The sequence below is a fragment of the Branchiostoma belcheri genome, unplaced genomic scaffold, assembly GCF_001625305.1.
Source record: "Branchiostoma belcheri isolate BF01 breed outbred unplaced genomic scaffold, Haploidv18h27 scaffold108, whole genome shotgun sequence".
NCBI classification, from domain to species: Eukaryota; Metazoa; Chordata; class Leptocardii; order Amphioxiformes; family Branchiostomatidae; genus Branchiostoma; species Branchiostoma belcheri.
The window spans coordinates 329,815-344,772 of NW_017802469.1; the positions used below are offsets into that span (position 1 = coordinate 329,815).

General features: G+C 39.2%; 1 protein-coding gene and 1 long non-coding RNA gene across 15 annotated transcripts in view; one reads left to right on the forward strand and one right to left on the reverse strand.

Moving 5' to 3' along the window:
- The window catches only part of LOC109480705 (tensin-3-like), a 31,691-nt gene extending 17,043 nt beyond the window's left edge, over positions 1–14,648 (forward strand). For 13 of the 14 annotated variants that reach the window (XM_019782942.1, XM_019782950.1, XM_019782975.1 and 10 more), the window contains 8 exons: positions 4,933–5,064; positions 5,793–5,885; positions 9,686–9,763; positions 10,741–10,866; positions 11,554–11,649; positions 12,397–12,565; positions 13,370–13,477; positions 14,088–14,648. In XM_019782942.1, the coding sequence (XP_019638501.1) occupies positions 4,933–5,064; positions 5,793–5,885; positions 9,686–9,763; positions 10,741–10,866; positions 11,554–11,649; positions 12,397–12,565; positions 13,370–13,477; positions 14,088–14,265 (980 nt within the window). In that variant the 3' untranslated portion in view covers positions 14,266–14,648. The remainder of the gene's footprint in view (positions 1–4,932; positions 5,065–5,792; positions 5,886–9,685; positions 9,764–10,740; positions 10,867–11,553; positions 11,650–12,396; positions 12,566–13,369; positions 13,478–14,087) is intronic. The other variant, XM_019782959.1, reaches the window with a different exon arrangement.
- On the reverse strand, positions 905–3,752 carry LOC109480766. Its single transcript, XR_002140852.1, has 3 exons — positions 3,590–3,752; positions 2,653–2,680; positions 905–1,246 (listed from the first exon to the last, which is right to left on the reverse strand). It is a non-coding gene; the product is annotated as an uncharacterized LOC109480766 (long non-coding RNA).
- Positions 14,649–14,958: the final 310 nt, after the last annotated feature.

A 14,958-nucleotide genomic window follows, 5' to 3' on the forward strand; every position in this document is an offset into this window, starting at 1 on the left:
TTTCGCACCAACAGGAAATTTGTTGGGTGAGAAAGAGCAAATCTTAATCTTTCTGATGGTATTTGACGTATAGACGATTTCGAGGCCGAAACGGGTTTCCCCCGAAATTCCGTGAGGCCATGTTACGGGAAAAAGCAGAATTTTTCCCCAAATAGAACGCGCATCCCTGGCGCCGCGGCCGGCGAGCTACGTGTGTTCTACGGAGCGCGCTCCTCTCCAACATGACCTGTACATGACCATACATAGCTAGATTTAAATCATTGTCGACCTACGTCTAAACTACTTTTAGTTAGACTACACTGGGTGTTAATTCATCTTATATCTAAACAGGTTCTTTTTTTTGGCACGCAGAAATATATGTTTGTGGTCCCTTGATAGATACGGCCTGTCTGAAAACTTGAAACCAGCGTCTGCCTGAACGCGGGGAAACATTATACTCTCGTAGCTTCCTGACCTTTAAAAAACGCACATCTAATTAGAGCAAGTGGACCATTAGAACTAGAATACCTCAAACATTGATTGATGATTGGGGGGAATTCAAAGAATAATAATTGTATCCGTTTTTCTCGATTTGAATGGCGCTGGGTTTAAATAATTACTTAAGAAAAGTTACATTTATCGACCTGCTGGCTCAGTAAAAAAGTAGCCTATGGACACAACCCAACGCTTCTGGTACCTAGTGAGGACAGTGCAACATGCATGCTGTGATCCTGGATCTGTTATCCAATCTACATTGTATAGTCCATGTGTACTGCTTACTATAATAAGATAACAGGTCCTCATGTCCCTAGTTTTACACAGAAGCAGTTACTTATTTCTAAAAGTGCTGGGTGTTGTCAAATCCCTAAACATAACTCTCTCACATACATCCTAACAATTATACACAAAATTACCCAAGAGCCAATAACGTTGCTTCAACCTTTATCTCATTACCAAACAAAAAACAAAGTAGTACATTTTGTTGTGGCCTGGGATATCAAATACCTGGGATCATTACATGTATACATCTTTTACAGTACATATATTACTTAACACATGCTCAAAAGTTACAGTAGACATTGAATGCTGAATCGACTATTAAATATGATCCCAAATTGTATTAAGATTACAATAAACAGAATAGATGGAAATTAAGATCTCAATACATAATACATCTTATATATATATCCATAATCAAGCTAAATATACAATATAACATCCTGGTATCCTGCTAGCTGGTGACAATCCCACTGGGCGTGGCTTTTACCTGCAAGGTAGAAGAATAAAAAAAATGTAAGTAAGATACGACACCAAACCCAATTCACTCGTAAATCAACATCAGAGAATTCTGAATCTGAAATGTTATCCAATGCAGACAAGCTGCCTATGGAAATGTCATCTATGAAATTAACATCCTGATCCTCACTATTTAAAAGTCTTTTCTGAATCAGAATCATCATGAATTTCCTGATTTTGATCAATATGGAGTAAATCAAAACATTCAGAATCAAATGTTGAAGTTGGCATAGAAGAAATAAGTAATTTAGATTTGGACTGTACAGCTTGTATAGAAGTCCCATTCCACCCACGGGGACTTCCAGTAACATTAAATCAGGAGATTGGCTATAGGAATAAATCAACTCAGATTTTATCATATGAAAAAGGATAACTACACTGGAGTTCAGAGACAATAAAGAAAATAAGGGAAGTAGTGAAAAGTCACCTCAGAAACTTAGAGCTACTATGGCTTGTCTCATCCTTAGGAAAGGCAAAGTAATGTCCAAAGATTCAAAATCAGAAAAAGAAATTTCAGACTTTTGTATAGTTAACACAACAATAAAATTCCAAACAGGATTTGTTTCTTTAGAAATGTGAAACAGGTTTATGCAGGGAGGTTGCAGTTTTATGCAGGTTAACAATTTCATGCAAGAAGGTTGGAATTTATCAATAAATTTGGAGGATTCTTAATGAATCACAGTATTCATATATAAAAAAGAAAGACCAGGGGCCAGAATTAATACTATCCTTTAAATCTTTTAGCATAGAAGCAAAACTAGACTGAATAGAATTGATCTCTTGATCATATTTCTGAGAGTTACCTTTTGCCAATGAAGTGATTCTATGATATCACAATATCTATAGTATAACTTTAAACTATGTTTGGTGTTAGAACTTTTGTGAACCAAAATAAAGTTTACTAAATCATTTAAGAGTCCAACCACAGTAGAATGTGTCATAATCAGTACATTACTTTGACTTTTACATTCAGATCCTTTCTTGAACTTAACATTTCTACATAAAGATCATCCACAAGAAGTACTGGTTTACTTTTAAAACAGTTCTCCAACCTTACAAGAAACCTGGTGCAATGCTACTTGAGGTAAACTTTGGGGGCTAGGGTCTTCCTGAAATTTTCTTAACATATAGTGCACACTTTTGTTCTCACTTTTATTCTTAGTTATATAACAAAGTTATTTGTATTGGTTGTACTTGTTTAGTGTTAAGTGTCAAGTGGGGCTGTTAATGTGACTGTAACTTGAGCACAGTCCCACTTTGTCCTTGTCCTTCTTTAAATTTTAGTAATAATTTTCTAAAAATGCCAGGAGAGAGGGTGACATGGTTTGCCCAAGGCAGTTTAAACTTTTAAACCTCCTTGGTTTGCCAGATACTTACCAATCTAGTCTGTGAAGCCTAGGATGATCTGAAACAGAAATAAAAGAATCCCTCTCAGTCTTCACACCTTTTTCTCAATTCAATACTAAAATGAACGTTAGCTTTATTTCAATAATCAACGATATACATGCTCAACCATTTATTATAATTTCTACAAATGTCACAAGCTGCCTAAACATGTATATTGTGCACTGTTTTTATCATCAATCACTAGATATGGTAGTACATGCATGCTTGTCTTGCTGTAACTTTAGACACTATGACAAGACATTGTAACAATTTGCAGCGGCCATGCAGCTTTGTTGTTCTTGTATGGCAATCAGACATCACGTGATAAAGTTGGCGGGAATTTTTTGCACAAACACACACAGAAGGGATGACTTTTTAACGAGGTTCGTGATCGATCAGACTCAACTACAACGTTAACTTCAAAATTCAGAATTGAATCTGTCCTTGTAAAGATCTAACGACTAAGAGTCTGGGTCTAAACTTAGACTAGATTAGTTCATCGGAAATGATTTTACAACGAACATGATGTTTACAAGAAATGAAGCACATATACGCAAATTATTCAACAATGTCCGAAATGAAATCAAACGACAAACTATGAGTTTTAGCCATAAAATTGGCCAAAAAAGGGACCCTAGTTGGCATTAAATTGCAAACCTATCCAGACTTCGCACCAACAGGATATTCATAATGGGAGATAGCCAAAGGTTCAACACATTTTATCCACATATCGTCATATGCAAAATCGAGTGCGAAACGGGTTTCCCCCCAAATTCAAATAAGACGAAAATTCAGATCAGTCCAGGGCGGCCATTTTGTTCATTTCACTGTGTACCGTGTTTGGCCACAAAACAACACTAAAACTGATAGAATACCCCTCAAATATGAATACTACGGAGAGCCCACGATATACACGTCTGATACGTACCGCCATCTTGACGCAGAGGCCGAAACTGGTGATGTAATCGGCTGTCAACAACTCGGATGAAATTTCAGCCCGCCGCCCGCGAAAATGTTGTCCTTAGCAACGGCGTTGCTATGGACGGCGGAGTGATACGCTCTGCAAAGAAAACTCGTTCGAAAAGCGTTCGATTCAGTACGTGGCTTTCCGGCTGTTTATTCATCCCAATCCATACATTAAACAACCCAAATAATCACCCGCAGAACAGGGCTCTAGTTCTAAAAAATCCAAAAATAACTTAAGTTGTGTTCCAATGACCTCGGCTGACTCCCATAAGAACACCTGTTCCCTGCCTGTGACCCAGATAGAAGACATAGAACGTGAACTTTACCCAGTGACCTCAGGTGACTCCAGAGGGAACTATGTTCTATGTTCTATTCAGCATGTGCATTGTATCACTTACTGCATCAGTTTGGATAGACTATCGTGTAAGCTATATGATAATAGTGTTAATGTCCCGCCCCGAGGTGAATATGGTGTGATAAAGCCTTGTCGGTTGCTATAACCACCTCATAAAGCCACCTCGTTCGCTGCGCTCACTTGGTGGCTTTATTCTGTGGTTATAGCAACTGACAAGGCTTTATCACACCATATTCACCTCGGGGCGGGACATTAACCCTTAATTATTTATAGGTACTTTTGATACTAGAGGTTGAGAGAGCAAAATTTCAAATGTTAGTCCATTTGCCAACTACTGATCCTGCTGTTGATCCACTACTGTCGGTTACTGACTCAACTACTGATGTGCCAATGATCCACTACTGTCTGTTACTGACTCAGTTACTGATCTGCTACTGATCCACTACTGTCGGTTACTGACTCAACTAGTGATCTTCCACTGATCCACTACTGTCTTTGATTTGTATATCATCCTCCCAGATTTAACTACTGATCTATCACTGATGTGTTACTGAAAATTTACATATTTTGTGAATAATTAGTGACTGACATAACAGTAGCATATCAGCTGCAAGTCAGCACTGATTGCCAATTACTGATCAGTCATATTTCAGTACTGATGGTTTCCTAAGGGATGTGTGATAGAAAGTTGGAAACTATAGTACGCATTTTAAAAACGGTTTACATGGAGTTAATTATGTTTACCGAAGGAAAACATATTGTTTTTGCTCAGTTTCTTGTTCCTCTTCTTCTTCTTCTTCTCCAAACAGTGACCTCTGACCCAAACCAATGTTTGTCTGCTGCCATGGTAACTAGTGTTGGGTTACATCATGTTGCAATTTCATAGTAGGAGGGATTTTTATCTGAATGTGTTTGAGTAAGAATTAATTTGTAATGTCTTTGTTGTGCAGCTATCGCCATGTTGAAGGACAAGGCTCCAGGCACCTTTATCGTGAGGGACAGCCATTCCTTCCCAGGAGCCTTTGGGCTGGCCCTGAAGGTCGCGACCCCTCCTCCAGCAGTCCTGCAGCAGGGGAGGAAAGGTGAGGTTCCTGCTTCCACAAACAAGCAAACAAGCAAACAAACAAACACAAACAAACCTGCTGATGGCATTCGACTTAAAATGCTTCCCACATTTGTTATGTGTTTCATTATTGTGACATTCATCAGTGTTCAGTGAGGGCACAGATTTGTGCTTCCACAAACAAACAAACAAACAAATAAACAAACACCTGCTGATGGCATTCAACGCATCCTTCCCACATTGGTTATTTCTTTCATTATTGTGACATCAACAGTGTTCTAGCCAACATCCGACTTTCTGTCATTTAATGGAATTTTGCCGCTTATTATGACATACAAAAATCAGGCAAAAATCAGCATTTAAACATGTGAAAAGAGACGTCAATGAACCTAAAGAAGGAGCTGCTTGAATGAACTAAGCTTCGTCTTCAAATGATCAAATGATGATATTTACCTTTGCCAAGAACGTTACGTTTTCAGAGGCGTTCATGTGTGTATCTGTCTGTGTGTGTCTGTCTTTGTGTCTGTAAACACAATAACTTGAGATTGGATTGACTTGATATTTGGTAGGTGGGTGGGTCTTGATGGGACCTCGAAATGATTAGATTTTGGGTCCCCTAGCTGCAGCTGAACTTCCGGTTTTGATATCTCATAACCTAGACATGCTAGAGTCACGAAATTGGGTAATAGGTAGATGAGGCAAATACAACTTCAGTATTGAGAAATTTGTTTTTTTTTTACTTCGCAGGAGACATGTCAAATGAGTTGGTGAGGCACTTCCTTATCGAGCCCACGTCTCGCGGAGTCAAACTGAAGGGATGTGCAAACGAACCTGTCTTTGGTAAGTCCAACCTCTAAAATAGACATGAAGGAAAGCTACATGCACCAAGAATATTGCCGTATGTAATACTATATACTACATCTATATACTAGTGCTGTGTACCTAAACCTACATTCAGGTCCAGGTCTGGATTCAAGTCCAGAGGTTTAAGTTTAGGTCCGGACTTATAAGTCTGGACCTACATGTAAACCCAGGGCATATACAAAATACATTGTACGGGACTTCTCAGTTAACATTTCCCAATTGAAAATGGGGCATTTAAACCGCAAAATTTTGTAGCGAGCATTAGGAGCAAGGTATGTTGCTTGAAGGACACGTCTGGGTAAAACTGTGGCCACATAATTATAATTTACGGAGGCCGACACTTTACGATGCTCTATGGCAATGTTTTCTTCTTTTTGCAGTGCAACTTTTTGACTATTGAAGCTTTCAGGTGGTTTAGAACAAAATGGGGAATGTGACGGGTTTTTTTCCAGAACTACATTGTAGTTCCAAAATGACCAAAATGCCCCTGCAATGTACATGCACACGAAACAACTGATGTGTTACTATATCATTACAATCGTGGTAATACCTATTATACAGTAATTGAACATGTTCCACCCTTACAAGTATTTACCAGTAGAACACGAAGATAAACTCATATCCAGTAAATGTTCCAATACAAAACTCAATACTACAAGCTTGTCCGTTCACAGCCCAGTGGTTTAGTGGGCTGATGATCTAGTCAACACACCTCCCGCTATTACAACTTTATTGGAAATCCAATAATTGAGTGAACTGAACAGAAGGCAGACCAGCGGGTGTTCTAATGGATTTATAGTATTTATATTCACCGTAGATTGCTTTTCTTCCAAGCTTGATCTCAGTTTTAGATCAAAATGCAAATGTAACTCCCTTTGAAGACAAAAAACAAAGTTCCGCTAGAAAGGTAAGATTTGCAAAGCAAATGCATAATGTTTTCCTCTACATATGGTCTGCTCTGTTAATTCTCACTCAAACACAATCATTAATACACATAATACATGTATGTGGTCAGACAGGAGTCTAAATCCCTTCTGCTATAAAATTGCAACATGATGTGACCCAACACCAGTTACCGTGGTGACAGACATCTGGTTCAGGTCATTGACCATATTTGTTTGGAGAAGAAGAGGAAACAGAGCAAAAACATTATGTTTTCCCTTGGTAAACATGAAATATCATTTTTATAAAAGAAGCTGTCACTTAATACAGGGACACCTCTTTTCTTTGACAAGTAAATCAAATTCTATACACTGAGGTTCAAATCCCGCTGGGCATCCTATTTTGTTAAGTATTTTGTTGCATATGTACTTTTTTTGGTGTAGGTAAAGCCAGGAATCTCAAGTATGAGAGAACTTTGGGCATTCAACTTCGAATTCTACAAAAGATCCCTACATACTTTCATTACATTAAAAAATAGTAGGGATGAGCGAGGGTGTTTTGATGAAAACCTGTGCCTCAGCAAGGCTACATTCACTCCTAGGGCCACACCAATTTTATTTCTTGGTTAACGGATTTTTCTAAAAAAAATAATAATGGAGCGGGCGGGCAAAAAAATAAAAAATAAAAACAGGCCTAGCTATAGGCATCCTATTATGGCCTAAAATGATACGATAGGAGCCATGAAGTCAACACACCAGGCTGGTACAAAATTTAAACAATAAATTTTTAACTTTTATGGATACCACTGCATTGAAAGATGGAATAACTGTAACAACTAGGAAGAAAAGGTCTGTTTTCAACTGTTCAGGGCAAAATATGAGCATTTTGCAGTTGATTCTGAATTTTTTTTTCAAATCAGAAAAAAATTAAGCGGGCAAATCCATTAACCAAGAAATTAAATTGGTGTGGCCTAGCTATTGAAAAAGCATTATGCTTTGCTTCAATTTAAGGTTGGCAGCTTTACCTTTCCCTATACCCAGTAGAGGGTGTAGGAGTCAATTCTGAACAGGTGCAGGTCTTTCTAATGATACGGCAGCCAAGCAGAACAGGTTTGAAATTACCTCAGTGGGAGAGAAAACAGTTCATGTCCATAACATGCTGTTTTCTGTCATAATGTTGCCGACATTTTTGCGATAGATGACCTGAAGCGAACTTAATATGAAACAGCTTACTTGATCTGTTTAGAAACCTTATCAATTCAATATGATGGCATATGAACGATTATGTCTTTTTCAATTGGATACGCTGGGTTATGGTGAAATTAATAAACTTATACAGGTGTAGCAGGACAGAATATACCCCTGGCCAAAAGAAAAAATAATAATCTATACATTATCAGTCATTATCAGTACTTGATCTGTTGAGAAACCTTATTAAATCAATATGATGGCATATGAACCATTATGTCTTTTCAATTGGATACGCTGGGTTATGGTGAAATTGCTAAACTTATATAAAATTACAGGTGTAGCAGGCCAGAATATACCCTGGCCAAAATGTACCCACTGCTATATTCTATCCAGGGGTATGTTCTGGCATGCTACATAGGGCAATTGGTGAAGAGAAAAAAACAATCTATACATTATCAGACAGTTAAATTGGAGTTTCTATACCACTGGTGGTTTAAAGAAATTTTTAAAAAGTTAATGCCTAAACTTAAATACAGAAAGTACATAGTTTAGTAACAAAAACATGCATGATTTCCTCCACACTGTGACAACATTAATTGTACACAAAATTTCTCCTTACCCAAGAGTCTAATAGGACATGCTTCAATGGTTGGTTATAATTGGATAAGTGGTTTCTCTTAATTAGTACAAAATAAACAAAGTCTGTTTAACAGGATGTCTTCATAATTAGATTATATAATGCTGAACATGCCTATTGACTGAAAATTTGTTAACGTAGTGTTTTTTTTTTACCATTTTAACATCATTTTTCCCCTTAGACGTGATTGCACGAAGTACAAGTCTTTTTCTGTCTTGTTCTGTCTGTCTAGTATAAATTTTAACCTCCTGCTTGCTGCCTAACTTCCTAGCTACTAAAGATTTGTTGCCAAAAGGCCACCTCAGCTGTAAGACTTAGGTTAAAGATTCAGGGTTATCTTTCCGGTAATTACAGAGCAGCTGTACAAGTTAAGAAAAAGATGTGTCAGGTTTGGAAGTTTGTGGAACACGGTCCATGGCTAAGGTTAATAACTAAACATTCCAGTCCTGTTCCTGCTGAGGGCTGACATGTTTCCCAGGGAAGGGTGGGAGTCTGGTGGGACTCTGGTGGTAGTTTGGGGCCATTTGGGTCAGGGTGGTGATAAATTGCAGTGGTGACAGACATTTTGCTTTGTGTGGGAAGGGGACATGTAATGTACACTGTTTTCCTTGGCATGTCAGTAGAACGTACTGCACCTGCGCGAAACCCCAATTTTGCAAGTTTTTCGTCAACGTTGCATCAGAACTTTGCCTGTTGCAGACGTTTCCCTCAATTCACTCCTGTACATCACTCATAGTATAGTTGTTTTGCTTTGCTTTTTTATGGTATAGTTAGACTTCATCTAGACTGTAAGATTGTGGTTTATACTTTAATTATCATGTAGCCAGAAGAAGTCGACTATTCAGAAGGCTTCATTTCCCATCGTTATCAGACCTTAACCCCAAAAGTGGTCGGTTATTAGAATAACCAACTGCTTTTTGGACCATAACATTATACAGGGGACAGGGCACTAACAGAAGTGGTTTATTCAGTGGTTATTGCACCTGATGAGGGATTATCTCACCATATACACCTCAGGACGAGGCAGTAACCCTTTATTAACCCTGTCTGTGTTGTGTTTGTTACAGGGAGTCTGTCAGCTCTGGTGTACCAACACTCCATCACACCGCTGGCACTGCCCTGTAAACTACTCCTCCCAGAAACAGGTAAACAACTCTCTCTCTTCATTCTCTTCATTGTGTTACTCTACGAAGTTGGTTTGTTACGCCAAAGAGCGGTTATACAGGCTATACAGATACCAAAGCTGGTGTGTTACACCAAAGGACTATACAGATACAGATTTCTTAAGATACCCTTTAGCTTGATGACTTATCAAACAGGGTTCAGGTGAAAAGAGTTAGCTCAATGCAAGTTGGTAAAAGGTCTAGGTGTACTAGGATATGGCAACATTTTTTCTTGAAGGGAAGGAGTGCAGGAACTAATGTAGCGTTGCTCCCGGTAGGCAATGCTACATTAGAGGCAGAGGAATCAAACTTGCATACAGAGCTTGATGGGTGGAAGGGATGGAAAACTTAGGGAAAAAAGGAACAACACATGAAATACTAGTCACAGATTTGGCATCATTAGGCATTATGAAACTTGGCGTGATCACACTGATGTTTCGTTTAGTTTCAGCACAGCATGCTTCCAACTAGGTCCAAGTCAGTAATGGTTTTGCAGAAGTTGTGTTTGGGTCCAAAGGAAATACATGTAACCCCAGAACGATACTGATTAGTGCTGTGTACCTAAACCCACATTCGGGTTCAGGTCCGGATTCAAGTTCAGAGGTTTAGGTTCAGTTCCGGACTTGTAAGTCCAGACCTAAACCCATGGCATATACAAAATTGCATGTTGGCAACCTTGCAATGTTGTATGTTGTGGCCACATAACATGGAGGCCGACACTTGACGATGCCCGATGGCAATGTTTTCTTCATTTTGCAGCACAGATTTTGCAGTCTATGGAAGGTTTTAGGTGATTTGAAAAGAAAAGGGCATTGAACCTAAACATTCTTACAAGTCCGGATCCGGTCCAGCGAACCTGTACACAGCACTAATACTGATTTGGAAAACAAATACAAACCTGAACCAAGAAGCCTCACAGTTGTAGCACTGGACCTGTACTGACCATGATTGCCTTCCAGACCCGGCAGACCCCACCCCCCCTGCCGCAGCCAGCGCCAAGCCCGTGGAAACACCAACTCCCCAGCGTAGGACAGAGAATGAGATAGAAAGTATTGAGTTAATAGAGATGGAAGTACAGGCTGCAGGTAGGCCCCGCTGTGTGCTGGTCAGGAATGCCACCTTGCAGAGCATGAAGGAACTGCAGTTTAACCTAGCTACATGTAGTTATGTCAAGTCCTAACAGTTGCCTTTCAGCATCAACAGTGGTGATGTTTGCACTGCAGGCATGCCATCTAGCGGAGCATGGAGGAATTGCAGATGTCCATACTTTCAGTTTTCATACTAAACCTTTTTTACCCATCTTCAGCATTGGTGTTTACTGAGTATTAGGTGCAAAGATCAGTTATTGGGAGCACACTAGTGACATCCTGTTTTGTCCTTTCATCTTAATAAGTGTCAAACCAGTAGTTTAATGTTTTTTTTTTTTAAGTTCAAAGCTAGAAACTCATCAGTGGTCTATACTGAAAATCTAGTCTTGTTGCATGGTTGTGAAGTTTGAATTTTGTGAGTAGCTATTATAGACACAAAGTTTTCTATCATTTTGTTATGGTTCATTCCTTTTGTGATATAGGCATGAACTTTGTTATAACAAAGATAATGAAATGTATCTTTGTGGATTTTGCAGTGTTTCAGTAAAAAAAACAGCATGTACAGTATGATACCAGTAATTTTCTGATGAGTGTTGACTGTTGAAGCTTTTGTTGACAAGTTTGTTGTTATTGTTGTTGTTGTTGAAGCTGTTGTTGACAGGTTTGTTGTTGTTGTTGTTGTAGATCCAGGGTTGCTTGCTGCCACCAGCCCGACCGTGAGCAGCCCCAAACCTGACCTGGGAGGATCTTCAGCACAGACACTACTGCAGCAGGGTGCAGGTAGGAAGAACTTATTACATGTAACTAGAAAGGTAACATTTCCAATTCGCCACGTGTCAATGGGGGCCTCTAGCAATACATGCTATTATTGCAAGTGCTTGAGCCAATTTTCCGTGCAATAATTCCAAAAGCAAAATGTATAATGTTTACCTTCACATATGGTCTGCTCTGTTAATTCTTACTCAAAAACATTCATATATACGGTCAGACAGAGTCTAAATCTTAATAACTTTAAACTAGTAGTTAAATGTTTTTGGAAATTCCAAAGCTAGAAACTCATCAGTTGACTAGACTGAAAATGCAGTCTTGTTGCATGGTTGTAAAGTTTGGATTTTGTGAGTAGCTATTATAAGTCACACAAAAAAATTGCTATAATTAGTATAAAATTGCAACATGATGTAGCCCAACACCAGTTACCATGGTGACAGACATCTGGTTCAGGTCATTGACCTTATAAGTAGTCATACATGTAGGAGTAGCAGACTGGAATATACCCCTGGCCAAAATGTACTTTCACATTGGTATATTCTAGCCTGGGTTATCAGCCAGCCTGGTACATTGGAACTCTCCCTTATATGACAGTCACTGACTAGTTTAGTAGTCCTACAATGTAGCTAAGATATGATTAAAAGATACGGTGAAAATGAGAATGCTGATGCATTTTTAAATCAGTGAACATGTAGGATTTACTATGTAGTCCTTTTGCTGTGTTATTTGTTACTAACTGTGGTTGTGTTTCTTCTTCAGCCTGTAATGTTTTATACATCAACTCCATTGACATGGAGTCCCTGACCGGCCCTAACGCCGTCAGGAAAGCGATGGCAGTGACCACATCGCTGGACCCCCCTCCCACTGCCACCATCGTACACTTCAAGGTCTCCTCACAGGGAATCACACTCACCGACAGCGAGAGGAAGTAAGTATTATCATTATCCACTTACCATACACTTCTAAACACAGATGTCTTTTTTTTTGGGCATTTGTAGTAAACTGCTATCTTCAGCACAGCTTTGTTGTTCGTTGGCAAAATTAACTCACACAGATATATACACATCTACATGATTACATGATTTGTTCTGTGCTTTAAAATGCACAGTATGACTATTGACTAAACATTCTAAAGATTAGATTGGCAGCAAAATATAGTTACCTAAGAGATACATGTACATGTAGTAGGTGTACATGTTTAAAGTTAAAACCATTGTTCTTTACCCAAGCTTTTGACCAGTCACTCTAGCTGGTCTTCTTCAATAGACTGACCCAGTACAATTTGTCAAATTCATTAACATCTTAGGTTTACATCGTTTTAAAATCTGTACTCAGTGTTACATGTACATAAGGGCACGTATTAAACTAGGGGGCCCAAACTAACGTCACTTCTTCTCTCACCCAAGTGCTGTCTACCATCCAAAAGCATGACCCTAACATGTCTACATGTAGATCAAAGAGATATCAAAGCCGGAGGTTCTGCTGCAGTACCAAGGAAAGCCACCAGGAGGCCCAAAATATATCATTTCTAGATCCTATCAAGACCTATCCATCTATCAAGTTTCATGACCATCCATCAATAGCTTCTTGATTTATCGTGCTAAACCACATGCAAACACACACATACATACATACCCACAAACGCTATGGAAAACCTTACCTTCTTGGCAAAGGTAATAATTGCTACATTAACTCATGGTAACTAAAAAAATGCTCCATTCTCCCTCCCCAGGATCTTCTTCAGACGACACTACCCGGTGAACTCGGTGACGTACTGTGGGATGGACCCAGAAGACAGGAGGTGGAAACACACAGGACAGAGCTCCACCTTGAGCGCAAAGTACGTTTCTCAAGCAATGGTCTTTCATATCTCCTTTCATATTGCTTTTAGAGTAAACCTTTAGCACTAGTAAACCTTTCAAACAAACATTAGAACTAGTAAATCAGTCATCCTCTAAGTGAAACAAAATACTAATTTAATTTTAACTTGTTTGCATGTTTTTTTCTCTGTGTTCATGTTGTACAAACTTTCTGTATTTGCTAGTTCCAGAGTAAGCATGTGTATAGAAAACATAGCATGAACACTAAAAAGGTAACATTTGCAAAAAAAATGCATAATGTTTACCTCTGCGTATGGTCTGCTCTGCTGATTCTTACTCAAACACATTCATATATATGGTCAGACAGGAGTCTAAATCCCTCCTGCTATAAAATTGCTACATGATGTAATCCAACACCAGTTACCATGGTGACAGACGTCTGGTTCAGGTCATATACCTTATTGGTTTGGAGAAGAAGAGGAAACAGAGCAAAAACAATAAGTCCACACAAAGAAAACAAGTACATGTATGCAGTATGGAGGCTTATCAGTGTGTTTAAAATAACTTTCTTTTTTACCTTAATGAAATATAACTTTCTTTTTTACTGATTTCTGTGTTGTTTTGTTGCAGATGTTTTGGTTTCGTGGCGAGGAAGGTTGGAAGCAGCGTGGACAATGCCTGTCACTTGTTTGCGGAGTTGGACCCCGACCAACCGGCCTCTGCCATTGTCAATTTTGTCAGTAAAGTCATGATCGGCAGCCACAGAAGAGAATCGGGAGGTAGTCAGCAAAGTATACAGTCAATATAGACCCTGCCCCACCCCTACGAGGGAATAGGTAGTGCCAAGTCAATGTGTTGGGTGATGCCAAGCGGTGGACTTGGGGAGGGGCAGGTTGGAGATGGAATAGAGTTAGTCCACGAGAAGGTACATATGATGGAAAGACTGTGGTTTGTCAGAAAAAAATGCAGCTTTTCCCTGTGAGAGACCTGCATGCAAGAAAAGCAATTGTAGATGTTGGAACACTGTATGTAAAATAGACAAAAAAGAGAGTCTAGATGCAAAAGACATAGTGTAAATGTATATTCACCAACCTTTCGAGGTTTTCAACTCAAGATTGGTACCGACAATGTACCCACTTTACAACGTGCCTATACCAGAGCGCGCTCTGCGAACCAGGGACAAAGACGACAGTGTAAAATACGGAGGAGGTTGCGCCAATGAAGGGAGCACGAGAGACTGAGATCGATGTTGCCTGTATTTATCCTACTGTACGGGTATGGGTGATGTGCAAGAATCGGAAACACGGATTTCTACAAGAGACAAAAGGAAAAAGTCTCCCTTGGAGAGAAGGAAAGAAGGGACAACGGAGGTGGATACTGAATGAACTGTAAAGAAGAAGAGGCGTTGACATAAAAATTCATCAGGGAAATTGGAATGAAGCCAGCAGAGAATTTGTGCTCTCAGATTACTGATGTTGTATTTGTAGATGCTATTTCTTGC